The 27,561-nt window shown below is 36.3% G+C and overlaps 1 protein-coding gene across 4 annotated transcripts in view; it reads left to right on the forward strand.

The window, feature by feature from the left end:
• LOC137237861 (mucin-2) overlaps positions 1-27,561 on the forward strand; it is a 197,040-nt gene that overhangs the window by 139,511 nt on the left and 29,968 nt on the right. For 2 of the 4 annotated variants that reach the window (XM_067762163.1, XM_067762164.1), the window contains 4 exons: positions 4,010-5,040; positions 5,421-5,562; positions 5,634-5,792; positions 18,241-27,170. In XM_067762163.1, the coding sequence (XP_067618264.1) occupies positions 4,010-5,040; positions 5,421-5,562; positions 5,634-5,792; positions 18,241-18,456 (1,548 nt within the window). In that variant the 3' untranslated portion in view covers positions 18,457-27,170. Of the gene's footprint in view, positions 1-4,009; positions 5,041-5,420; positions 5,563-5,633; positions 5,793-18,240; positions 27,171-27,561 lie in introns of those variants that run through there. The other 2 variants (XM_067762165.1, XM_067762166.1) reach the window with 2 other exon arrangements.

A 27,561-nucleotide genomic window follows, 5' to 3' on the forward strand; every position in this document is an offset into this window, starting at 1 on the left:
GGGCCTGGGCCTGTGGCCCTTATTGGGCAGTCATCGGCGTAAGAAACGATAGTAACTCCTTCTGGTGGCGAAGGTAGCTTTGATATGTCGAAGTTAAACAAAAGTGGGGATAGGATAGTTTTGATGTTTCGTTTCTAAATTGCACCGATGTCTTCCGGCCACCCAGATAATTTGCGGTTCACCTTTTAAGACATGGGGGAAGGGTAGGCCCTTCCAGGTCTTGTAGTAACGTGCCATGGTTGACCGTATCAAAAGCTTTCGATAGGTCTAGCGCAGGGATGGGCCTATTTTCGACTCCTAAATCAGTTTCAGTGCCAGCGAGTGCTCGATGAGACGTTTGAGTGTTTTGGGGTGTTAGGGGAGTCAAAGAATACATTGGAAATATCGTACGCTTCGTCTCAAACGATATTCATCGCAAGAAGGTTACGGAAACACTAAAAAAACTCAAATGAAAATATTATCTCTAAATCTCGAAAACCAATGCCCAAACTGTGTTGCAATAGTACGAAAACAAAAACATAAATTTTTTGGCAAGCAAAACGAAAAACGGAATAACCATAGACTGAAGTCGACTTTATGTTAAGCAGCGCATTATTGGCATTCATTTCGCCTTCACATACATTTAATTATATGCAAGCCGATTCATTTTGCAATATATACATAAAAGTATTTAAAAAAGTATTTTTAAAGTAGTAGCATTAGAGGATTAGTAGTAGAAAAACGTACTAATGCACGTTTCGTATACAATCGTGCGAAAACGTAACCTTTACAGACTTGTTGGCAGAGTTGCCGTGAGCCTACAAAGAAATTTATCAGTTTACAAATAAAAAAAAGGTACCAATCGCATAAACAACGACTAATTTTACCAGTTTTATTACAAACATAACTCCTTTCATTTATAAATTTCAAATTATGGAGCAATTTTCAAATTTCTTCAGCTCACATACATATGTATATCGTTAAGCTGCCGGGCAACGCACAAATTTGCTTGATGGTTACCAACGGGTAGTTGTGTGCGTATCGGGTGATTGTCGCTTGCCCGGCCACCACACAAGCATCAATCGCCATTTGTATTGAAAATTCGTAGCGTGCAGACGTAAACATGTCATCGGATGACGATTTTTTATTGCTTGTAAATTTTGCGAATTTTCATAAAAATTTTTCAACTTTCTTCTAATAATTTTTAGAAATATTTCGAGTATGCAGTTTTGTAGCTTATTCTATTTTAATATAATAAGATGCTAATCTTAAGCCACTAAGAAAATTACCTGAGTTTTGGCAATTTTTTTTTTTTTCCATCCGACCTTTGCATTCGTAGGTTTCAATAAACCGCAACGTAAAATCTTTTTCTTCCGCGAAGTTGCTCATTGGACGTTCTCACGAAACTAACACATTAAAGCCCCCATTACTGATACTTAGCATAGACTTGACTTGACTTGGCGTAAACTTGGCAACTTAGCCACGATTATACTCCACTTGGCGCATAAAATCTGGCATCATAATCAGCGTTGAAATTTATTTTTAAATAAATGTCAATTTGTATGACAAAATGTCAAAATGAAATGGAAGCAAACAAATGGCATCTCAAAATGTAAACGTCACTTAGAACTTACATAGAAAATCAAAATTCAACAGACTTCTAAGTCAAGTTAAGTTTTGAGTAATCAGTAACATGCAATGTTCATTTAACAGAACTGTAAGTGACAGTTCGCAAGCCAAGTCAAGTCTATGCTAAGTATCAGTAATGGAGCCTTAATGCTTGTCAACCACGTCGGCCACTATCAAATAGACCAGCTGTCAAGCGAAAAAATCTAAAAATGTTGATTTTCATCAACGCGAAGCCGACAACAAATACGTGTGAACACGACATCGCCCGATACGCACACAACTACCCGTTGCTATGGTAACCATCAAGCAAATTTGCGCGTTGCCCGGCAGCTTTAAATCCACACTGCAAAAATTGTTGGAGCATGCGTTGCATGCGTGTTTAATTTACGGCGACCATTTTTCTAATTTTAAAATTTGCTTTGTTTATTTTTTGAATCATAAAGGAAATTTTAAAATTAAAACTGAAAATTCAGTTCGAGTTGTGAATTACAAAAGCGGCATTATGTATTTGTGGCCTTTAGAGCGAACGAAGCCGCCGGTAAAGGCTAGTTTATCCGAACACGCTTAATAATGTGAACATAATAAGAGCGATGGCAGCTCTATTTTCCACATATGTATAAGGCAAAATACTCTCTCTTTATCAATCTTATGTGTGTTTGTATATTATTCTCTTCCTGTGGTCTTCGCCCCACATACCTGCACTTGATCGTCCCTCACCAAGCACTTAAATGTGCAAAGCGTGCCCGTATGAGCAAAAGGCTCATACGAGCCGTTTTGCCCATCGCTGGTCTAGTGCAACGAGTACTGTCCTATGGTGGGGGTTTTTATTTAAACCGCAATTTATGTGGGTGCTAATGGTGCACTTTACTTTTCAATTGCCTACCTAGTCCAAAGTAGCATTTATTCTTCTCTGGGTTTCAAAGCTGATGTTATTTTTTGTGTTGATGATGGTTCCCAAATAAACTAAAATCTTTTCAATTTCGAAATTAAGGCTGCCAATAGTGGCGTGGTTGCCAAGGCCCAAATGCACTCTTTGCTCAGCACGTACGTCGTTTTGTCCTCATTTACCATTAAACCCATCTTTTCCGCTTCTTTTTCCTGTTTCCAGGCCGATGATACCAATGTTGTCAGCATGCGCCAGTAATTGCACGCTTTTATAGAAGATTGGTCCAGGGTAGTTACGTTCTGCAACTTGAAATATATTGTAACGAATTTTGGGAAATCCTTGTTATTATACACCTTCTGCAAACGTTCGAATCGCTAAATTGTCGAATAAATAACTCCAATATTCAGTAATGCAAAATGGTCTTTATTAGCCTAATTTAAGAACACTTATACTTCACAACTAATTGCGTGTTTAAATCAAACGGATTCATGATTACTCAGCTTGCGCTGCTTTTATACTCTCCATTGCTTCTTTCGCATATTTCTACTAAGGTCTAGACGTTTCGCCTTCTAGAACTTTTTTATCGCCTGCTTGGTTACCATCTATAAACATGTATATTTGTAGTTTATGTTTATCTTGTAGCCATATGCGGGTGTATGTGTGAGTAACTACTTCGGCTAATGATTACATGTGTTTGTGAGTATCTCTTCGTTGCCTTGTATGAATGTGTGTTAGGCCGGGTCGATTTGTGGGGAGGAAAAAAATCGCCCATTGCTCTGTGAAAATCATATTCTAGGGATCAAAATAAGAAACTTTGCCGAAGGAACCATACCTCTAAAACGAATTCTGATGTCCCCCCCCCCCCCCCCCCCACTTTGGGTCGTAGGGGTAAATTTTGAAAAATCCCACTTTGAAATGCCTATGTTTTTTCTTTTTGGAGTTTATTTTTCTCTTTAGAAATTTATTTAGTCAGAACATATGTAAATGAAAAAATGAATTTAACTTAGTAATAGAAAAGAAATTAAAAAAAAATATTAGAAATTAGCGTTTTTACAACCCCCTTTTAAAACCAAGGCATCACTGTGATGCATTTGCATGTCGTTTTAAAAAATGAAGGTATCACTGTGACACAATTGCAGATCGTAAAATTGCTTGTGTTTTTTTTTAAGCCACCACAAGACACAGCAGGTAGAATTGAAATTGCCCCTACCCAAAAGTTCGCCCAAAGGGGGGGGGGGGGGGGGCATCAGAATTCGTTTTAGAGGTATGGTTTCTTCGGCAAAGTTTCTTATTTTGATCCCTAGAATATGATTTTCACAGAAATTAGCGATTTTTAAATCGACCCGCCCTAATGTGTGTAAATGATGATTGATTTGTTCATGTACACAAGAGCGGCAGCTTGCTTTATTGTTGTTGTGCCTTTATTTACTAACAACATAGTGATGCTAACATTCGCTACAATATTAAAAAAATAAATAATTCTGTGATATATTTTTGATTTTTACAATATTCAAGGCTTCTACCAAATCTGCTAATAAATCAAGAAATACTTGCAAACCTCCATCGCCAATACCACCAGCAGATGGCACGCAGCAAGATAAACCCGTAGCAGTTGCACGTACCGTCAGTCCTTCCACCACCATCAATATCAATAGTGTCGATATGCCATCGATACCAACTAAAGGCACTCAGCCATTAAAGCAATCGCCTCTAATGTCACGTAGTCATACGCCGGCCCATGCTAGTCCTGTGCCGGATCGCCGACGTATACCGACAGCTACAAATCTGCACATACTGGCTACTGCTACTACATCGTCGACGCCGCAGTTAGCAAAAAGTACTAGCTCTACAACTGCTCCAACAACTGCGTCAACTGCTTTAGCCATACCAAGCCGTGCTCACTTGCTTAAACGTGGTCTTACCGAAGCTGTGATAACGACTCGTCCGAGTCGCAGGGACTTTCATTTATTGAAAGCAGGAAATACTGGAAAAGGCAAAACAGCGTTAAGTGCGAGTAACAAAAATTCAACAACAACAACAACAGTAACCTTGAATAACAACACTACTGACAACCCGACGATAACGCAGCAAACAGCAAATACACCAAACGCCAGTACCAGCTCGAATGTTCCGCCAAATATCAGTCGTAATCGTAATTGTGAATTATTAGAACAGCGTCGACGCAGCTCCTCTACATCGGATGCACGCACTGGTAGCGCTGCACGTGGCGCCAATAACAATGAGCTACCCACTGGACGTAATGTAGCAGCGTTACGCTTTCAACAGCCGCCGCAACCTTTACGTAATTCTGAAAATGTCTCCTTAAATGGTGGCGGTAGTGGTAGTGGCAATGGCAGTTCGGCTGCGGCGCCACCTGCTTCTAGTGGTGCTAATAATTCACCGGCAAGTATGCGCCTGACACTACGTGAACATCAAGTCATGCAGCTAAGAAGAGAAATCATGCATCCAGGTGGCGTACGGCTGCAGTTGCGACGTAAAGATTGTGTGGGCTCCATTGCATGGGTGGATGCTTTTGGTGCTGTGTGGTAGGTACACGATGTGAAAGAACATGTCACCTGCTGAGTGGCGCATTACTCGATCTTGATTGCTTATTTAAAAATGTTATATCAGAGGCAAATTTTAACAGCATGCTTTATTTCAGTATTTACTTATATGTGACCCGGTCTACGAAAAGGTGGCTTATGACTCAAAAAAGAAATTGCGAGAAACAGCTGTTAACAGCTGTTTTTTTTTTAGTAATAAGCCACCTTTTCATAGACCGGGTCACATATTTTCAAATATTCTTAACCAAGTTCTGAATTAGAGAAGTTTTGAAATAAATTATAACATTGCTTATTCTTTCACTCAGCGGTTGATATGCAGTTTCCATGTGCAATTATCAAATTATGATACAATGTTTTTTTAGGGTTGCTGGTTGGAAGCAAAAGGAACATCCAATGCTATATAATGCATTGCACATTGGTGATCAATTGTTGTCTATTGCCGGTACGAATATAACTTGTGCAAATGAGGCAAACAAAATTATTCGCAACAGTAATACGCTTTTTGTAAGACTTATTTTTATTACACTTGAGATTTGCGAAAATATTCTAAAGTTCCTTTTGCTTATATTTAAAAGGTTGAGATGCTTGTTCGTCGCATACCTTTTGGCCGCGGTTATGCTATACGACGTGAACGTGAGGGTCAGTGTTTGGGTCTCATACGTGACGGAAATACGGCTACCATTGTTGATGTTGTGCCGAATAGCTTGGCAGCACGACACGGACTACCGCCTAAGGTAAGGTCTAAATTTAAATCATTAATAAAGTGAATATTTTCCATAGTATAACTTAAAATAACTAGCATATATGCGCAGTGATTGAAAGTTCTATGAGATTCCTACAGTTTTTCAATCGACCTAGAAACAAAATTATTGGGGCCTAAAGATCAGTGATCATATACGTGTCAGCTCCATGATTTCATGTGCCGACTAAACTAGTTTTGTTACAAAGTATTAATACAACTCAAAAACGGATCGAAAATCATGTTCACTGAAACGAAAAATGGCGACTTCCTTATGAAGACGCAGTAAATGCATTAGAAATTTTTTCCGCTTTTCAGTATAATCATATTCCCAATTTTAATAAGCACATGATAGTTCTTGACGACTAACTTATTACAAATTTAGATTTGTTTTCAGCCATATTTTTAAATAAATTTTTTTTATGAAACTTCCCAAATATGCAACAGTAACGTATTTAAAAAGACTAGTATCACCCGGGGTCGAAAATTCGACTAATCCAATTAGATAAGGGTTATCAAAATTAAAGCATGTATAGAGTTTTCTAGACATGAAACATACAAATTTATCTTTATTTGAGATGAGCCACAACCAGGACCGGATTAACCCTCAACGGGGCGCTAGGCAACTATCAATTTGGGGGCCCTTTTTTCACGTCCGTTCCCTTCTTTTTTCGATTAAAAAATACAAACTTATATCTTTCATAAAAATTTGATTGTCACAATGTAATAATATCAATAAAATTACTGTCTACATTTAAAAAATGTCGTTTTCTACATTTGTTTTCGGCAAATTCATCAATTATCTCATCAATATCGATTATGTTCAATAAATCTGTTGTAGCTCTTTCAGCAGCTTTGGTTCTTTTTAATTGCGAGAAGGATCGTTCGGCAGAACAATTTGCGATCATTAATGTTAAAAAAATCTGTAGAGCTATTTCTGTGTTAGGAAATACATCGGCTAATTGATCTTCCATTAGAATCTTATACAAATTACTATGAGTTTTTTGTGCATCAGTGTATCTGTAGTTCACGTAACTTTGGATTTGTTTCATTTCAATGAAAAATTCTTCCAAATCTCTAGAATAAAAAATAACTTAGTTATTTACAGCTCCGTGGAGGTCTCCATCGCTTAGAGAAAAGTTGATGAGAAATGCAAATGTCTCTGAAACTTTCACTGTGAAGATTGTCGATGATTTCGAGGAAACCGTTTGTCCTAAAATCATCGCGAGGCAAAAATTCTACTTTTGGAGCATTTCCGTCATTCGGTTGTTTTTTCTACGACGAGTACGTTTTACGATTTCTGTTTAAGCTACACCAGGTACTTGTTCTGTTTTTTCCTCGAAAACATTGAACTTTTCACGGAATGAAACTAAACACCTCTTCTAACGATCCGTACAAAAAAGCACACGGTTGCAAATTTGCTTTTTCACTTTGTAATGACTTACTCACTGAACGCATAGCAGTCAAAATAGAGTTGAAGGCTTCTACACCCTCTTGTTCCAAAAATAACCGAAATTTTTCAAAATAAAAACAATCAGTGTACATTTTGAGATAATTCTTTTTTATTATTCAATATACTCTCCTTTTACTTCGATACACTTCTTTGCACGCTAATACAATTTCTCAAATGAGTCGGAAATGTCCTTTTTAGGAACCTTGTCTAGTTCGTCGGTCGTCGAGCGGTCAATAGAGTTTTATTTATTTGAGTAAAAATTATTTTCAGTTCTGACTATATTTTTCTTTCACTCTCTAGAATTTTATGTTTGTAAGAAAATTTTAGAAGTCTTTTAAATTTTTCGGGGGCTCCCTAAAATCGGGAGCCCCAGGTAACTGCCTATTCTGCCTACTTGTTAATCCGTCTCTGGCCACAACCCCTTTCCCGTAGATTACACTCTTCTGTACAACACGGGGCTTATGTTGTATAACTAACATTCACTTCCCAGGCGTAGCTGTTTTTACCTGTTTGTTGATATTTGTTGAAATCGCCGAAAAGTAACTACATGTTATTATATTATAAAAGAGTTCTATGAGTGCACATTTCCGCATTTCGCTATAGGAGATACCCAATTCAATTCCTCCAGTGGTACAATATCGATGTTGTCCATCTGCCTGCTAATCATCATTTCCCGGTATTGCTACTCTCAGAGATATTTTAGTTTTCAAATGATGGTATTTACACTGCACTGAAGAACTCTACTTCCTACAAATTAGTATATATTTCATCCAAATTGGCCAAACGGTGCGTTCAAAAAAGGAGTTCAAAAGTTTATGTGTGGCGTTTTTATATATTGATAGATAACACTGTTAAACACTAGGCTGGGTATTGGACTAAGCAAACTTTTTTGAAAAAGCAATTTCCTGGCTTTTCGAAGTTAGCCTCCAAAATATTAATATTGGTTTTCAAAATTCAAATCTGGATCTTGTATTGTATTTAAAAATGTAAAAATGTACAATTTTTGTTTGAGTTGTATACATTTTCTTTAGATCTCCAAAACAACTAAACACGTTATATTGCAACCAAAATTTGGTTCTGGTTATACTTACTTACTTAATTGGCGCTTAACCGTTTAAACGTTTATGGCCGTCGTTTCTTCTCTCTGCCAACTGGCGCCAATTGGTCACACCAAGGGAGTTTAAATCGTTTTCCACCTGGTCCTTCCAGCGCAGTGGGGGGCCGCCCTCTTCCTCTGCTTCCATAGGCGGGTTCCGATAGACCCACTTTCTTAGCCAGAGCGTCATCTTTCATTCGCATAACATGTCCTAGCCAGCGCAGCCGCTGCGCTTTTGTTCGCTGGATTAGGTTGATGTATGCGTAAAGCTCGTACAGCTCATCCCCCAGCGGGTTAGGAGGTTAGAATATATCCGCGGTAGGTATGCCTGTCGTGAGAGGTGACTAAAATAAATAAAATAGATTCATGGGATTGTGTAGCGCAATCCTTTTAAGAGGTTGCCAGCGCAATGTATAGCTTCTCCAAGCCAATTATCAACCTCACCTATCCGTGGCGAATCCTGTTTCATTAACAGCCGAGGCTCTGGCGACCCCGAACTCCTCATGGATCTAGGGGGTAGCAGGGCGGTATGGCCTAGAAGGTCGCATGTGGTCATAACGAATCGCTTCCGAGATGGTCGGGTTTGGTAATGGAACGTAAGGGATCTGTATCCGGTGAAGAACCATCAACATCGATAACACTCTCCAAGGCCTTCGGGGAGTGTCCTTATGAAAAGTTACGATTCAATGTAAAGAGTGAAACGACTTTTGTAGTCTGATAATAATTCAAGATTCATTTTATTAAAGAAATTCTGTTTCTTTTATAGGTAATTTCTTAACCTACACATTCATAATTATCTTAATACTAACTAAAAATATGTACATGGTACGCATACATGTAGATTTATATGCATGGTATGCCTACATGTAGATTTGTATGCAAGCAATGCATATATGTAGATTTGTATGCAAGCTATGCATATATGTAGATTTGTGTGCATAGTCTGCATACCTGTAGGTTTGTATGCATGTAATGCATACATGTAAATATGTATGCATTCGTCAGCAAATCGATGTCTGGTTAATTCTCATTATTGGTTGTATGCAAATATTTTGGTGAGAAACTAAAATTGATAATAAAGCAGAATTTATTATTTGTGAACAGACAATAGTGTCATATTCGGCATTCCATTGATGTTAGGTAACCGCTGTATTAGGTCAATAATTTGTATAATATTGTAATATGATTGAGCTGTTAAAAATGTATTGCATAGGAGTTCATGATGCGTAATGCCGCAAAATGTATTGCATAGGTGGGCATAGACGCTTAATGCTACACCATCCGCCTTGGAAAAAGAGGATTATACAATTGTTTTGTGAACAATTGTATAAGATTCTTTGTTTGTATTTAGATGATTTTGGTATTTTACTGTAACTTGATATTGTATTGAAAGAGTTTTTGAATTTAGTTTCTAATTTGCTGACTTTCATACTTTTATTATTGGCATCTTACGTATATTTTTCTTTTTGTTTTTGTACAATTCCCTTTTTTTTATTTAAAAATTTTAAATTTTTATATATAGAAATTCTTAAATTTTACTTATTTTATTTATTTTATTGATTTAATTTATTTTATTTGCCGGATTTTAGATGTGTGCACTCACTTAAGATCCGCTTGTCTTTAGTAATTTTTATTAACTAACCGAGTAAATTGGAATGCTTATTTTACGATTATGTTTTAAGTTGTCAAAAGATGTTTTAAATGGGTTTAAGCCTATTTTTATGGACTATTATTTTCTTATTTTTATTGTTCCTACCATTATTTAGTAACTTATGCAAACTATTTCCCTATCGAAATTTTTCTATGTATATAAGTTACTGTAATAATTTTTATTGTTTATCTACCAAGGGTTAGAGTAAAAATATTTTCCTATTAATATTTTCTAATCTATAGGGGTTAAAGTGGAGTACTTTCCTAATATGTAAAAATATGACCTTATGAGACCTAGTTAATAAATGATTGTATTTATTTTGTTTTATTAAACTAATTCCGCATATTATTCAAGGAGAAAAAAGTTTTGGTTTTTTCACTTGCATTTTTTTTCATTCATAATTAGGCAAATCTGTAATAATTGTAAAGAAAAGTTGCTGGTGGAAGAGCGGGTAGTTATGTATTGGTAGTGGTTTTATTAATGGATAAGTGGAAGGTACAGTGGGTGCAAAAAAATGTTCGTATCTTTAAATGTTCTTTTTATATTTTCGATAATTTCATATTTTCCAGCAATTTCTTTGATCTTATTTGTCATGCGATTTCTGCGGCGGCCACCAGGACAGAATCGTCATGACTTTTATGAAGAATTATTTTTATTTTTATTCCGGGATTTGTCACATGCACAACCTCTTTGGTTAATGCGTCTATTTGATCTTAGAGAACTATCAATTATTATTTTACATTTGCCTACTCGAGTAAATAATCAATCATTTTCCACCAATTTGTCCCTCAGGACAACTGTGTTTTTCTTATGAATACCAAGTCCTGTATTGGCGGCATTTATACAACGTGTGTACAGCCTGATAAGTAATTGTCCTAAGTCAATTTTATCATCTACAATCAGGTTTCTTGTATTTCCTACGCTACCATTTTTCTATCCTAAGATGAAAACGAGCGCGACATGTCTTATTGCTGCAAATTTATTTAGCGCTTCACTTATATTTTTATAGGTTCTCTTTGTGACTTTTCTTCATTTTTTCTTGTGTTGTTATGGGCTGGTTGAAAAATATATGTATTTTTTTTTCGTTAGGTTTTGCTTACTTCCACTGTCCTAGAATTTCCTATTGCTTCCTGACCATCTTTGTCAGGGACATTCAACGGAATTATGCAAGTTTTTTATTTGCTATTGATTTTAGGCAGAACTCTCGGTGCTGGGTTTGCTGTCGATTTCTACATTTTGAAATTCATGTGAAGTATTTATTGCTCTTTTTCAGCTTTGGGTTTGGTTTAGGTAATGGGTTGCAAAAACTGGTGTTTCTTAGATACGATTTATGGCGGGTTTTACCTGCCTAAATTTGTGCTTGATATAGTTTTTGAGCATCATAGCTATTGTGATGATCAATAGAATGAATACATAACGTATAACTGCTAACAAAAAATCTGGAATATTTGGAGCAGCTTTTGTTTCTGGTTCAGCTGGTGATTCATATTTTATTATCCTGTTCTCTGATGTTTCAGAATTTCCTTTTCCTACCTCGTAGCCAGCTATGGCTACCATAATGCCTTGGGCTATTTTTGTCCACCAAGACATCTTGAAAGTTCTTTAATTTTAATAAGATGTTAGATATTTTGTTTTATGACTTTTTATTTTGTGGAAATTGTTGATTAAAAATATTTTTATTTAGGGTAAAAAAAAAAATTTTAATATTCCAAAAAAAAAATTTTCTTAGTGTAGTATATAGTATATTTGGAAATATTTTTATCTATTCGTATTAAACAAACTTTTAATATTTTTTTTTTTTTGATGCTACTTAACATTTGGCATTTTCTGGGGAACACTCTCCTAATCATTCTCATTATTTCTTCTTCCTTGGTTGTGGGATGTATTATATCTTCTATTGTGGGTTCCCTTTCCATTCCTATTATCTTCCACAATTTCTTTAAGCCTTCTAATTCTTTTTGTAGGTCCCTAGTGTGTCGGGTATTTTCGTCCCACGAATAGAGAGGCAAGTCTGAGGAATCTCTTTGCATTTTAATAATTATGAACAGAGTAATTTTAATTTTTAAACCTTATAAAAATGTTCTATGGGCTTTCTCCAAAGGATAGGTGAACTGTCTGAAGTTAATTGACCATTTTACAGAAGTGTCCTAAACATTTCAATTTACTTTAATATTTTTCCTTATTTATTTGGTATAAAGGTTTAAACAAAATTTTGTTGGAAAAATTTGTTTAATTTAAGATTTTTAGCATTTTAGTATTTTAGCATTTTTTTTTTTTTTCAAATAAGAAATTTTAATTTTCCTGCTAATGCTTTTTTTTTCATAAAACTTTTACTTTAAATTTTAACAAAGTAGATTTTTATGTTAAATTTTTTTCTCAAGCTAAAAAATTCTTTAAAATTTAATACATTTGAATTTTCTTGCTAATTCCATGAAATTTTCTTTGAAAAGGGGCGTTTTACATTTTATTTATTTTTCAGTTCCTATTTTAAAAAAAAATTCCTAAGCAAAAACTTTCGTTTTTGCTAATGGTTTAGCGTCCGTAAAGGCCGCTCAATTGATTCTAAAAATTTAAATAATTTAAATATACTTAATATACATAACATTCGCTGCCAGTCGTATTGTCCATTATGTCCTGTTGGTTTGCCATATAATATTAGTTGCCAGTCTTATGCCAATCATGTCCTGCTGGTTTGCTACTCTGCATTTATTTAGTGTCCGGCCACATATTATGATTATTCCACTCCATTTATGCGTTTAATTTATTATTGAGCTTCCATTATTTTGCTTCAAACAAACGTTCATAACTAATTGATCCAAATAACCACCATGAGTTTATTCGAATTTGCCAAAAGTCCGTTAAAATATTATTGGTAGTTGTCATACCAAGTTACGTTGGGTTGATCTAGTCTGCGATGTAATTATTGCTCCTTTTCTTCTGTGCAGGATTTTTATCCAACATGATCTCAATAAAAATTTTCTCTATGTTTTAAACTTGGCACGACCTTTCAGATTTTTAGCCAAATCTGTCAGGATCTTTTCCTCCAGCAAGATCTTTAACAGTTTTGCCAATTTCTGATCAAGCTGGCAGGATCGCCATGAAAAGTTACGATTCAATGTAAAGAGTGAAACGACTTTTGTAGTCTGATAATAATTCAAGATTCATTTTATTAAAGAAATTCTTTTTCTTTTATAGGTAATTTCTTAACCTACACATTCATAATTATCTTAATACTAACTAAAAATATGTACATGGTATGCATACTTGTAGATTTATATGTATGGTATGCCTACATGTAGATTTGTATGCAAGCAATGCATATATGTAGATTTGTATGCAAGCTATGCATATATGTAGATTTGTATGCATGCTATGCATATATGTAGATTTGTATGCATAGTCTGCATACATGTAGATTTGTATACAAGCTATGCATATATGTAGATTTGTGTGCATAGTCTGCATACCTGTAGATTTGTATGCATGTTATGCATACATGTAAATATGTATGCATTCGTCAGCAAATCGATGTCTGGTTAATTCTCATTATTGGTTGTATGCAAATATTTTGGTGAGAAACTAAAATTGATAATAAAGCAGAATTTATTATTTGTGAACAGACAAGAGTGTCATATTCGGCATTCCATTGATGTTAGATAACCGCTGTATTAGGTCTATAATTTGTATAATATTGTAATATGATTGAGCTGTTAAAAATGTATTGCATAGGAGTTCATGATGCGTAATGCCGCAAAATGTATTGCATAGGTGGGCATAGACGCTTAATGCTACACTTATCTCTACAACAACAACAACTGCTCATCGTTAAACCTTCGGAACTCGCCATCTCCAACGCGTAGAGGTCCATAAATAAATTTCAGTTTCAAAGCATCAACATGCATGGTAATACAAGATACGTAAAGAGCTCGAACAACTACACAAAAAAGTTGGCGGAACTGGTAATGCGAAAAATCTATTTCTATGCATTGTGATGCGCTTATTCTGAATCTGCCAAACGGGTCGTGGTTGGGTCGAAACCTCTAAAAACGAATACAAATAATTGGCAATTCAGCGCATCAAAATATATGAGGAATTGATCCTTTTTATTTCTTTCGAAGATCTGTCTTTCGAGCCTACATCTAATTGGGTCCCAGGGTATATGGGAATAGATGGGAATGAAATAGCGGATGAACTATCTAAAAAGGGCGCATCCTTTGAAGCTTGCTCCGTAGACGTCCCAATTAGACTGAGCGAGATTAAGCGAAGGCGAGAGGTGCACACGATCGACCAAGCGGGAAAGGCGTGGGTGCAAGCGCGGGGCTGTAAAGTGTCGAAGATTATGTGTAGGTCTTACAACCTTAGGCTAACACAGTTGCTTCTATCAATAAAAAGAGAGGACTGTAGACTCATGACGGGTATTCTGACTGGGCACTGTCTTCTGGCGTCACATGCCTTTAAAGTAGGCTTGGTCAATGATAGCAGATGTTGGAAATGCGGGTTGGATGAGGAAATGATCGAGCACGTTCTGTACTCGTGCCCTGCGCTTGCCAAGCTAAGACTCCAGCTATTAGGAGTGATACAGCTGACAGATCTAGAAGCAGCAAGTGGCTTAAGTCCTAAGAAGCTTCTAGTATTTGCCAAGAGGACGGAGTTATTTTATAACATAGGTCCTGGTTTTTGAAAGGGTTTTTCAGTTTGGTCGTTAAAACAAACTTCTGGCAACACTACGGACTCATTCAGTTTATGTGAGGTACTCATGGACCGGCCAGTTCAACCTAACCTAACCTAAACTGTCTTTCGAGCCTTTATAAAACCTGTTATATAAGCTTAAAAAGAATAAAATTGATTCAATTTGAATTGCCTACGTTTTTATACTCAGCTGAGAAAAGCTCCCAGAGTATATTAGTTTGGTTCGCATAACAGTAGGTTGTGAAGACATAAACTATTCGACATTGATATAGACTTCCAAACATATCAAACTGATCAGGGTGAAAAAAGAAATTCATTAAGCCAAGTCCGTCCGCCTATAAACACGATAGCTTGAGTGAATTTCAAGATATATTGTTGAAATTTGGTATAATGGGTCCTTGGCACTCATCTTAAAATGCTAGATAAAATGAAATCGGATTAAAACCACACCCATTTTTTATATATACATATATAATATTTTGGAAAACACGAAAAACCTGACTATTCCGTAATTGATGCAGCCATACTAACCATATTTCATAAGAGGGTTGAAATAGCTAGACCTAATTTAATTTCAAAAAGGGTTGTTGTTGTAGCGATAGGGTTACTCCCCGAAGGCTTTGGGGAGTGTTATCGATGACAAAGGACCAGATACAGATCCGGTACGCTCCGGTAACACAGCACCAGAACGATTAATCGGTTGAGGGCCAGGCCCACTTTTATGTAAACGATTTGTAAAGGGACCTTAGGCGAATATAGAAGATCTTTGCGAATAATATCTTTATATCATGGCTTTTTTACTTCCTATGCATATTTATAGCAGAAATATATAGATAAAAGAAAATGGAAATGGGCGTGGCACCGCCCCTTTTTATACCCAGCTTTACTTGTACACAGGGTATTATAACTTTGATTGGATAGCAGTTGGTTGTACAGGTATAAAGGAATCGAGATAAATATAGACTTCCATATATCAAAATCATCAGTATCGAGAAAAAATTTGATTGAGCCATGTCCATCCGTCCGTCCGCCTGTCCGTTAACACGATAACTTGAGTAAATATTGAGATATCTTCACCAAATTTGGTATACGGGCTTCTACGGGCCCGGAATAGATTGGTATTGAAAATCGGACGATAACCACGCCCACTTCTTGGATATCGAAAATTTAGAAAAATGGAAAGAATGATATAATTCAAAAACGAATACCACTAGGTTAGGTTAGGTTGAACTGGCCGGTCCATGAGGACCTCACATAGACTGAATGAGTCCGCAGTGTTACCAGAAGTTTGTTTTAACGACCAAACTGAAAAACCCTATCAAAAACCAGGACTTATGTTATAAAATAAATCCGTCCTCTTGGCAAATACTAGAATCTTTCTAGGACTTAAGCAACTTGCTGCTTCGAGATCTGACAGCTGTATCACCCCTAATATGTAGCTGAAGTCTTAGCTTGGCAAGCGCAGGGCACGAGCAGAAAACGTGCCCCCCCAGCGGGTAAGGGGGTCAGAATATACCCGCGGTAGGTATGCCTGTCGTAAGAGGCGACTAAAATACCAGATTCAAGGGGTGTGTAGCGCAACCCTTCAGGTTGCGAGCGCAATATATAGCTTCTCCAAACCCAATTGTCAACCTCACCTATCCGCGGCGAATCCTGTTTCACTAACAGACGAGGCTCTGGCGACCCCAAGCTCCTCATGGAACTTGGGGTGGGGAGGGAGGGGATGGCCTGAAGGTTTAATGTGGCCACATAAATCGTTCCCGAGATGGTCGGGCTAGTACCTTAATGGTGCTGTGGTACCGGAGCGTACCGGAGCGTACCGGATCTGTATCCGGCAAAGGACCATCACATCGATAACACTCCCCAAAGCCTTCGGGGAGCAACCTTATCGCTACAACAACAACAACAGCAGAAAACGTGCTCGATCGTTTCCTCCTCCAACCCGCACTTCCTACATCTGCTTTCACTGACCAAGCCTAATTTAAAGGCATGTGACGCCAGAAGACAGTGTCCAGTCAGAATACCCGTCATGAGTCTACAGCGCTTGAACCCACGCCTTCCCCGCTTGGTTGATCACGTGCACCTCTCGGCGTCTCTTAATCTCGCCCAGTCTAATTGGGACGTCTACGGAGTAAGCTTCAAGGGATGCGCCCTTTTTACTTCGTTCATCTGCTTTTTCATTCCCATCTATTCCCATATGCCCTGGGACTCAATATACCGATTCTCTTCAGAGACTGCTTACACTCTAACACGCATTTAGATGCTATGTTATGCGAGATTATGGCCTCAATTGCTGCTTGACTACAGTAATCTGGCAGCTTGTAGGATCTGTTTATTTCCGGATCAGCACAGTATACCGCAGGCCCTACTCCTTCCACTACTTTGGAACCATCTGTGTACACATGTATCTTCTCGTCCGCCATTTGAGCAGCCTTGCGCTAACCATTAACCTCTAGAAATTTAAGTGTAGAACTGAAACTTTTTTTTTTTTGCTTGGAAAGCAAACTATTCACAATACCACGGTATTTGCATTCGCGTTGTTTATGTAAGTCTCCTTCTTGGACTCAAAACTGACAATATCCCAATTAGGAATATGACACCTCATAAGCAGTGACATAGTTCGAAGTGAAAAACCTGGGGCTATGTACCTGTACCTGGGTTCTTGGCCACAGGGGAGTTGAGGGTAATGAGCAGGCAGACAGCCTGGCCAGAAAGGCAGCAACGAAACGACCTATTGGTCCTGAGCCGTTCCTGCCAGTAGCCCGGAGGAAATTAGGGGGCATCTATTAGTAGAAGAAAGGAAAAAGAGTGAAGAACACTGGCGCAATATGCCAGGCCTGAGACAATCTCTGTTACTGTTAAGGGGTTACTCGATATAGGGCATTAATAGGCCTCTCAAAAGATATCCTAAGAATCGTAACAGCTATTCTTACAGGACACTGTAGACTGAACAGTAACATGCAAAAGCTGGGTATAATATCGAACAACACATGCCGATTTTGTGATCGATCAGCGAAGACGGCGGACCATATCCTCCTGGAGTGTGACGCAATCTCAAGACGTAAAGCTAAGTTTAGGGCAGAGCATTCTCACATCAAATCCCTCAAGCCAGGTGAACTGTTAGGGTTCATCAGAGATGTCGGCTTGGATGAGGTGCTGTGAAGTAGCTGAGGGCACAATTAACCAATGGTCGCAGTGCGATCCTAACTAATTATCTATCTATGTTAATATCTGTAGTCGGGGTCACATAATCCTGAGTAAAAAACTTTGGGCTATGCCACTTTGGATTATGTCATGGCACCGTGAAAAAGCTCGGTACAGTTATTGTCTTTGTGCTGAGCACCTACCTAGGCTGTCATTTCAGATACGCCCTATCTCAGAAGAATTGGTTTGGTCCAGTCCCCAGCTGAGTGCTAGAGGGTGTTATTACATTTATAGAACGCTACTTAAAAGGATACTACTATTATAATAATATACATACATACGTACATACTACATACTTTATAAATACTCCACATTTCAGTGTTACTACTCCATTTCCCTTTTTATATTAGGCACAATCATGTGATGGTACAACTCTAACATTTTGGGTACTTACGGAAATCAATGGACGTCCATTAAATTTATATTTTAAGGATAATGAGATACGTGATCGCCTTAATTCTGTAGGCCGTGATATTTCGATTTTGGTGCAACCATCAGATTTAATAACAAAACTAAAAAAGCAATTAAAATCTTTACGTGGCTATAAGGATTACTTAGTGCAATAGAGTTAAGAAAAAAACCCAGTTGTTTATCATACACTCGCGGACTAGCTCATTTATAGCTATAACTTAAAAAAAAATTTTTTTTAAAGTTATGAAAAAAAAACCACAGTCTTTCAAGTGCATGTATATTAAACACAAATTTTAGAAAGTTAGTACCGAAAAAATTAGAAAATTTTTGAAATTAAAAACAAAAACATATTTTACTAAACATAATCAGCCCGGGAAAGTCTCCTCCCGTAAGGAAAAACGCCCCTCGAAAATATATTTAGAATTGGGCTATATAATAATGTATACTACACAAAGTGAGCTTCCGTCGTTTTTAGGTTTGGCTAAAATGATATTAATTGTAGTTAAGTACATATTTAAATTTATATATTTCATCATGGTGTAATAACCAGTTTTAGTTTATTACTTTTTAGCGTATATAATTATAGGAATTTATTTTGTCCCAATATACACATATACAATTAGGGTGGGTCAAATTTGTTGTTGAAAAGGCGCATACAGTTTCTGAATCTATGGGTCAAACTGAGTAATATTACCCATGAGACCATAGGTCTGAAATGAATTTCGAGCCTCCCTAATTTTGTTAGAAAATATTTTTTTTAGAAATTTTTATTATTATTTTTGTTAGAATAAATTTGGGCTGTTTAAAAATTGAATTTGCAATATGGAAAAGTAAAATATTCGTCGCTATAGGACGCTTTCGTACAATTTTTCGCATTTTATCGCTTCCTTTTGGGGAAAATCGACGAATTTGTTGCAAAAATCTACGAATATTTTACTTTTCCATAATGCAAATTCAATTTTTAAATAGCCCAAAATACTTTCTAACAAAAATAATAATAAAAATTTCTAAAAAAAAAAATTTTTTCTAACAAAAATAGGGAGGCTCGAAATTCATTTCAGACCTTTGGTCCCATGGACAATATTACTCAGTATGACCCATAGATTCAGAAACTGGATGTGCACCTGAACTTTTTTCCCCATACAATTTGACCCGCCCTAATATACATACATATATACAGCAGCGAACAGAAAAATTGCAGTGGCTTTCTTCGAGACGAGTTTACAAATATTAAGAAAAACTACAGTAAATTTTCTAAGTAAAACTATGCAAACCGATTTCAAGAACGTTTACGAAAGTTTTGAATTTTGATTGATTTTGAAATTTTAAAAACTTTGAGAAGTACAAGATATTATTTTGCCAAAAAACTGCGTACTCAAAACAACTCGCAATTTTCGTGGAATTTTCCCAAATATTCGCATTTTTCTCAATATTTTTGGGTTTGATTTCAGTTACTTCAGTTACAAAATTCAAAGAAGTGCATTCTTAAATTATTTCAAGTAAAAAAAAATAAAAGTTATGACGAAATTTGTAAAAAGGTCCACTGCTGTTTTTCTGTTCGCTGCTATCTGTACATTAGGGTGGACTTTGCGCATGCATATCACCTAATATCGAGCTAAGTGCCGCCTTTGCCCATGCGTAAATGATTTACGGACTTCAATAAAATTGTGAAGGGCATGGAACTGTAGCACATATTCTTGAACCATTTTGGGACTGCTTCGACACCGTTTCGAGAACATTTCGGCATTACTTCAGAATCATTTCGAGACTGTGTCGGAACAATTTCAGTATCGCTTCTGGATTATTTTCGGCATTGATTCGGGACAGCTTCAGAATCATTTCGAGGTCAAAGGTGTCAGAAGTCAAAAAAGGTGTCATAAAAGGCATGAATGAACCTAAAATAATATTGTGACGAATATTAGCATCACTAAGTTGCTACTAAATAAATGGACAACAACAATAAAGCAGCCACTCTTATGTAGAAGGTGACGAAGAGATACATATCTCACACACACAAATATGTAGTGATCAGCCGAAGTAGTTACTCACACATAACACAAGCATATGACTATGAGAAACGCACAAACTACAAATATACACGTATATGCCTGTAGCCAAGCATGAGCTACAAGAGTTGTAGAAGGTGAAACGTCTAGACCTTTGGAGAAATATGCGGAAGAGGCAACAGTGAGTATAAAAGCAGCGCATGCTGAGTAAGAACAATCAGTTTTGATTTAAACACGCTATTGGTTGTGAAGTACAATTGTGAAGTATTACTCCCAAAGTAATCTAAATAAAAACCAGTTTACAACACTCGGCGCTCAGCCTAAAATCTCTTCGGAGGTTATCGCGCCTTTTATTTTACAACACTAAATATTGTGGGTGATTTATTCAACAGTTTAGCGATTCGAACGTTAGCAGAAGGTTTCAAATTAGCGGAATTTCCCTAAATTCGTTACATATATTGTATAATAATGTAGTCTTGAAAGGATTCTGAAGTCATCCAAAATGGTCAAAGAATACACGATAAATTTTCATCCCATCTAAAATTTTGTCCAAGTCTGGCAATCCTTTATGCATTAGTTCATTTTCAACCCCCTCTCCTTAACCGAATAGCATGATGTGCCCTGTTTTATTGTATTGCACTTTTACAAAAACACACAAAAAATAAAGTGCAGTTATAACAACTTTCGGAATAATATCAAAACTAAAGAGTGACATTAAAACTAGTTTTAGAGTAAACGTTGTTGCTCGTTGGATTGAGTAATGTCAGATGTGAACAGCAATCCGCAGAGGTGTGGTGGTGGCGTGATCCGCCTTTCACTCTGAACGTCCTGGGTTCAAGTCCATCGAGAACTCGACTTCCCGAGATTATTCCTTGTGGTTTTGCGGACATTTTGGCTTGTGCTCCATAAGAAATCGTAATCTCTATATAAAACAGCCAATGAATCGATTAAGTTGAATGTCGAGAAGCTCGCGAGCCTTACGAGTAATTCGAGATTCGATAATCTCGCGAGAAGGCGAGACTTGCGAAAAATCTCTTCTCGAACATTTTCGAGAAATCGCAAACTCTAGTTTTGACACATTTCTTTGTATGATTATAAGTTTCGTTTTTATTCACTCTTAGAATAAATACCGCCGCCGGCCATTCAGTTTGCATTTCATCATGCTCCAAAGGCAAAGACGATTATGCGGCCGAAAACTTAAACAAGTTCCGTTCAAAATAGTGACGATATATGATTGATGTTTACACAATTAACCAAGCCATTAGTTTTGTGGACCTTGGCGTTGCGATGGACCCTAAACTTGACTTTAAATGGCACATAGAAGGTTGCGTGAAAAGAGCCAAAGGGACTTTGGCGTTCGTCTAACGTTGGTGTAAAGAATTCGATGATCCATATATTTCTAAAATTCTCTTTATATCTTTGGTGCGGCAAATATTAGAATAAGCTTCGATAATCTGGAGCTCTCCTTACCAGACGCACTGCGACAAATTAGAGTCGGTTCAAAAGCAATTCTTGAGTTTTGCGCTAAGGGACTTACCGTGGGACCCCTCAAGGATTCTTCCTCCCTACTCCTGCCATTTAAAAGTTATTCAGTTCCCTACGTTACGGAGTCGTGGGGGGATGGTAGGTGTGTTATTTGTAGTAAAACTTATTAGAGGGATGGTAAATAGCCCTTTTCTGCTTTGTGAAATTTTATTTAATGTTCCCTTTAGACCATCTAAACATTTTCAACCGCTTCATATAACCACATTCAGATCGAATTTTGGAATGCATGAACCTCTTCGTTGTTTGTGTACTGACTTCAATAAGCACTGCAAAAACATTAATACGTGTGACTCACTCCACGTAATAAAAAAATATCTGCTGACTACCTTAAATACACAATGATTTGGGTTGGTGGTTTGGAATCACGTCCTTTCCAACCTTCCACACATCGCAGCCCTACTTGTTGTGTCAAATGTACATCAATTGCTCGAAATCACATCCATTCCGACAGCACTAATAATCAATTCCCGATGCTCGGCATCACAGTCCATCCCGACATCTGATTTAATAATAGCCGTGTTTTTTTTTACACGCGTATACGTTTCGTTTGCGCGTGAAAAAAACGCCTATCCTCGCTTAGATAATGCTTAGGAGACCCATCTAGCGGCTGTGGTTAAACAACTAGCTAGAGCAACAGGGTGTACCGAAAAGCGGAGACACAACGCTCTGAAGGCCATAGGGTATAACTTATAGCTGAATCAGTTGCGATGAATTGTGGACACACATAGAATACATAGAATTAGTGTAGAGGGTGAAACAAAGACACATAGAATTAGTGTAGAGGGTGAAACAAAGACACATATTTCAGTTACATCTGAGTATAATGCGTATTGAAATTTAGTAGGACAAAATTTATGCGCAGGAATTTCAGAGGTGTATTTAAAGCTTGTCGCTTAGCAGTCCATATAAAGTTTAAGCGTAAACGGATATACGCGTGTTAAAAAACACGGCTAATATATATTATAATTTAATTTTGTTCAATTTGTATGCTTCTGTAATTTATCTGTAATCCGTAACTATATTTAGTCTGATTAATTGTTAAATTTGTAGACAAATAAATAAATAATTATTATAATATTATTCGTCCAGCTGACAGTAATGGTACTGCTCATAGATGACTATACAAAAAGGGCATCATTGGGGTAAATAACTTGAATGTGTTTCCAATTAAATTTTCTTAAGCGATGACTTGGTGTTAGAAGTTTCACTTCAAAAACTTATTCAAGTCAAACCTAAACATGATTGAAGCTCATTTTGTGCTTTTGAAAAAAAATCAACATATTCGATGCCGACGATGCATTCTCATTAAACTTCAAAAGTAATTAGAATATAATAAATTAATTAGTCGGTTTGGTCAGGTACATAATCAAGCAATCATATACTAGAATTGTATGCCGTTCATTAATACTTAAGCAAAATTTGTAAAAATAATAAGAAATCAAAAAACAAATATATATAATAACAAACATTCCATTTATAAGAGACATATTTAGGCAAATTAGCCGCTACAGTCAGTTTAGCCATTAATTAAAATACATACATACAAACAAAGTGATAGAGGGCAGCATTCATACTTACATACATATATAACTATAGTTATTCCTGCATACATAATGAATATATACATCCATATATAGATTATACATTTATACTACATTCCTATATACACACATTCATACATATAAAAAAGTGTATTTTTGCAAATTTATATAAGGGGGACTCATGATAGCATATAAACTTATAAGGTGTAAAATTATATCCATTTACACACGCGGTTATATGAACGCACCTAGTAATACTCTTGATAAACTTGATTGTTTTTCAGCTGTATTATTTCCAAAAAAAATTTTTTGATTGTTATACAAATTAAAAAATACCAAGATTAAGTGAAAAATCAAAACTAAAACGCCTTTACTTGCTGATGTTGGAGATTTTTGATGAAAATGCCGTCTGTAATGTCTGCAAGGTTGCATTCCTTTGAGTTTACCGCGTTTACACAATGAAATGTGCGCGTAAATTTATACAAATTGTGTAAATGATTTTTCATACAAAATTTGACAGCTCGTTTACGCACTAGATAAATTTATACGTTTACACACTTTATAAGGCATTTATACGGTTACATGAGTCCCCCTATAATCTCTTAATCTCTTAATAGGTAATGGCTGCGTCAGAATAAACTTTCATATAGGTGAGTTCAACGCAATCTTTTGCATGACAGTAACATCGTCACAATCACGCAAGATGTTGCGTTTGTGAATATAAAGGAACTTCAGATTTAGCAATTGAAACTTATTTCATCTTGTCCATTCACATGCAAAATTTCGCGAAGCACTGTTAAAAACATTCTAAGAAAAATACCTGCTAACATATTTCGTCTCCTACTCTTTTGTTAAAATGCAGTTTTTAATTGTGAAAAACGAAAACTACCAAAGTGTGTGAAAAATAATTGCACTTGCAAAGTGTGAAAGCACGCATAGCCAAAGCAAATGTCGAATTCTTCTTCTTATGCTTTACATGAAGCAAAAGTTCAAGATTGTCAACTTTTGTGTGTCAGATGGCGCTAATGTTAAGATTGCACTGAACTCATATGTAAGAGAAAGTTAATTGTGGCGCGACCATAAGTGCATACTATACATACTCCTACATACATAAATACATATGTAGATTTGAATTTGTTATAGGCGTAAGAAAAGCTCCAAATTATTCAATACATATACACGTACAGGGTGGAGAGAAAGGTGTCAAAATACAAGATTTTAAGTTTGAGAGTGGATGGACGTTTAGCAGCTTAAATTTTATAAAAAGTTTGAAAAGTTTAGAATATTTTTTTTTTATTAATTTTCTTTCCGAACATCACATATTATAAGGGCATGGTCGCGTGATTTTTACTTGAATGAATCACGAAATAAAAATAAAATATATATTTAATTTTAAAATTTTCTCAAATCAAATATATTTTTATTTGTATTATTTTTATTTTTTTCGGTATCCAAACCAAAGATACTTTTTTTATTTGATTCGGCTTCCAAACAAGATCTTCATATAAATCGAAGATACTTTTTATTTGAAATTTCACACCGGTGTCATCCCAAAAATTTCGACTGTTGTGGTCGTTGTAGGAGAGTGCACCCTCCTCCCTTTTCAGCATTTTGCACACATGGTCGCAGGACCCCTGTGACCAATTTAACCACTATTACCATCACCGCCAAAGAGGTTGAAGAAGCCCTCGAAAATGCTGAACCACCCAAAGTAGTATGCCCAGACAGAATTGCCATGCCGATGCTTAAAAACCTCGGCCAAAAAGGATTAAATTACATTGCGCTCGTCTTCAACCTGTCCCTACCCACTTTCGTCATCCCTGAAATATTAAAAATTGCGAGGGTGGTACTGCTACTAAAGCTGGAAAACCAGCTAACGTGGGAGACTCTTATCGGCCAATATCTCTCCTATCACCTATAGCCTAGACACTTGAAGCCGTCCTGCTTCCTTATTTCACCGCATACCTGCGGCTTGCCAATCATCAGCATGACTTACGAAAAATACATATGCCATCTACATACAGATACATTTTGGACTGAATCAAAACCCCCACCATCAAATAGTACCACGTCGTTGGCATTACGCTACCGAATGTGTTACAACCAAAAACACTGGGTTTGACGTTCGATCAGGACCTATACTTTGGCAAACATGCAGCCGCAACTATACCTAATGTCCTCAAGTCTCTTACCAGCAGCTCTTGAGGCAAAGATAAAGAAACCCTCTTAACCACATATAAAGCAATTGGCCGGTTGGTTGCTTGTATGCTACTCGTCCCCAAACTGGCGTAACTTTAGGCCTGCCAAAAGACCGCGCTCAGAACTGCCACGGGAACCACAACATCACCTACACAGTTAGGCGAGAATACTGTGTTAAATACCTAGAAACCGGAGCATCAAAAGAGACATCTGATTGAAGATCAGAATGAATTGAATAAATACGGCACTAAAGAACACAGCCGTTTGAAAAAGAGGAGCATAACAAGGCCCTCATTAACATCCATAAAAAGGCGTCGGAGTAGTATGCGAGGGATTGCGCGGTTAACCACGTTATTAAGTCAAATACCCTAAACTCGCAATTGAGGAAATCCCAGGTAGACGCGCGTCACTCTAGCTTATCTTCAATCTGAATACTGTAATAGGTTAAACTCTTACTTATCCCGAATCAACCCTGGCATACCCAATGTACATATGCCCCCTTTCTATCGCTAAGTTTATTAATTATTGGATGTAAAATTGAAATTCAGGGTAATTTTGAAAATTGTAGATTTAAATTCTCTCAGTGCAAAACTATTATATTGTAACGAATTTAGTGCAATTCCTCTTATTTGCAACTTCCCGCTAACATTCGAATCGCTAAACTGTTGAATAAAATACTCCAATATTCTATATTGCAAAATGGTCTTTAGTAGACAACTTTGGGAGTAGTACAATTAAACTTCACTTCGCAACTGATAGCGTGTTTAAATCAAACTGATTGCTTACTGAGCTTTCGCTCCTTTTATACTCTCTGCTGTCTCGTTCGCATACTTCTAGGCGTTTCTTCTAGAATTTACTACTTAGTTACCAGATACATATATGCATGTGAATTTATAGTTTATAGTCTCTCGCATAGCCATTAGCGTGTGTATATGTAAGTACTGATGATAGCATACTTTTGTGAGTATCTCAGATATATGCATGTGTTTGTGCGTATCTCTCCGCTGCTTGTAGGTACATATGTGTAGGCATAATGATTGATTTGTTTATGTAGATACTGCTTAGTATCGGCTTAGAGATGATAGTATCTCTTAGTGTTGCTAATATTCGTCACAATATCTAAAAATGTTGAAATCTAAATTCTATAAAAACGGCTCAAGTTAAAAAAAAAATTTTTACGATTATACTTTTTTTTATTTTGCTATTTTGTTGCTCACCACTGTACGTATATATGTTTATCACACAAAATACATACATATGTAAATACATTAGGCACCAAGAACAAAATTTATATTCAGGAGACTTTTTGATAAATAATAATTAATTATTAATTTTTTTTATAATTAAGATACTTTACATATAACTGAACAAAAACTATCTAAAATTGTAATGCAATATTATAGTGCCTATAATTTTAGTTAATCGCATATGAACAACGTGATAAACATGATTTGTATTGTAAATGTATATTTACATACATATAATCTCTTACAATCTCTTACTTTTTTATTTACACGTTTTTGTAGGATTTTTTGTTTGAATTTTAAATAAAAAAAAATATACGCAAACATGTTTAAATTGTGATTGAAATGTGTATATTGGTTAGATTAATTCACAAAGAATCTAACCAAGCAAAAAATTTAAATTTTTCTGGCGAACCATAAAACATTTCATTTTGCCATTTACTGCATGCAAATATGGTTTTTGAAATGTGGCATAACTCTATTGCTATTGTTTCTAAGTGCAACTTCGCCGGTGCTCGAAACATGGTCATATCCAGCGGAAGGTACATGCATTAAAATATACATCAAGCAACTAATACTAGGTTCAAACACACACCAAATTGGCAATTTATACTATTTGGGCAATTTATTACGCAATTTGTCATATAATAAATTGTAATAATAAATTGCCAATTTAAAAAAAATTGCGTAATAAATTGTTTCAAACTGCAAATGCAACATTGTAA

The sequence above is a fragment of the Eurosta solidaginis genome, chromosome 1, assembly GCF_040869045.1.
Source record: "Eurosta solidaginis isolate ZX-2024a chromosome 1, ASM4086904v1, whole genome shotgun sequence".
Lineage (NCBI taxonomy): Eukaryota > Metazoa > Arthropoda > Insecta > Diptera > Tephritidae > Eurosta > Eurosta solidaginis.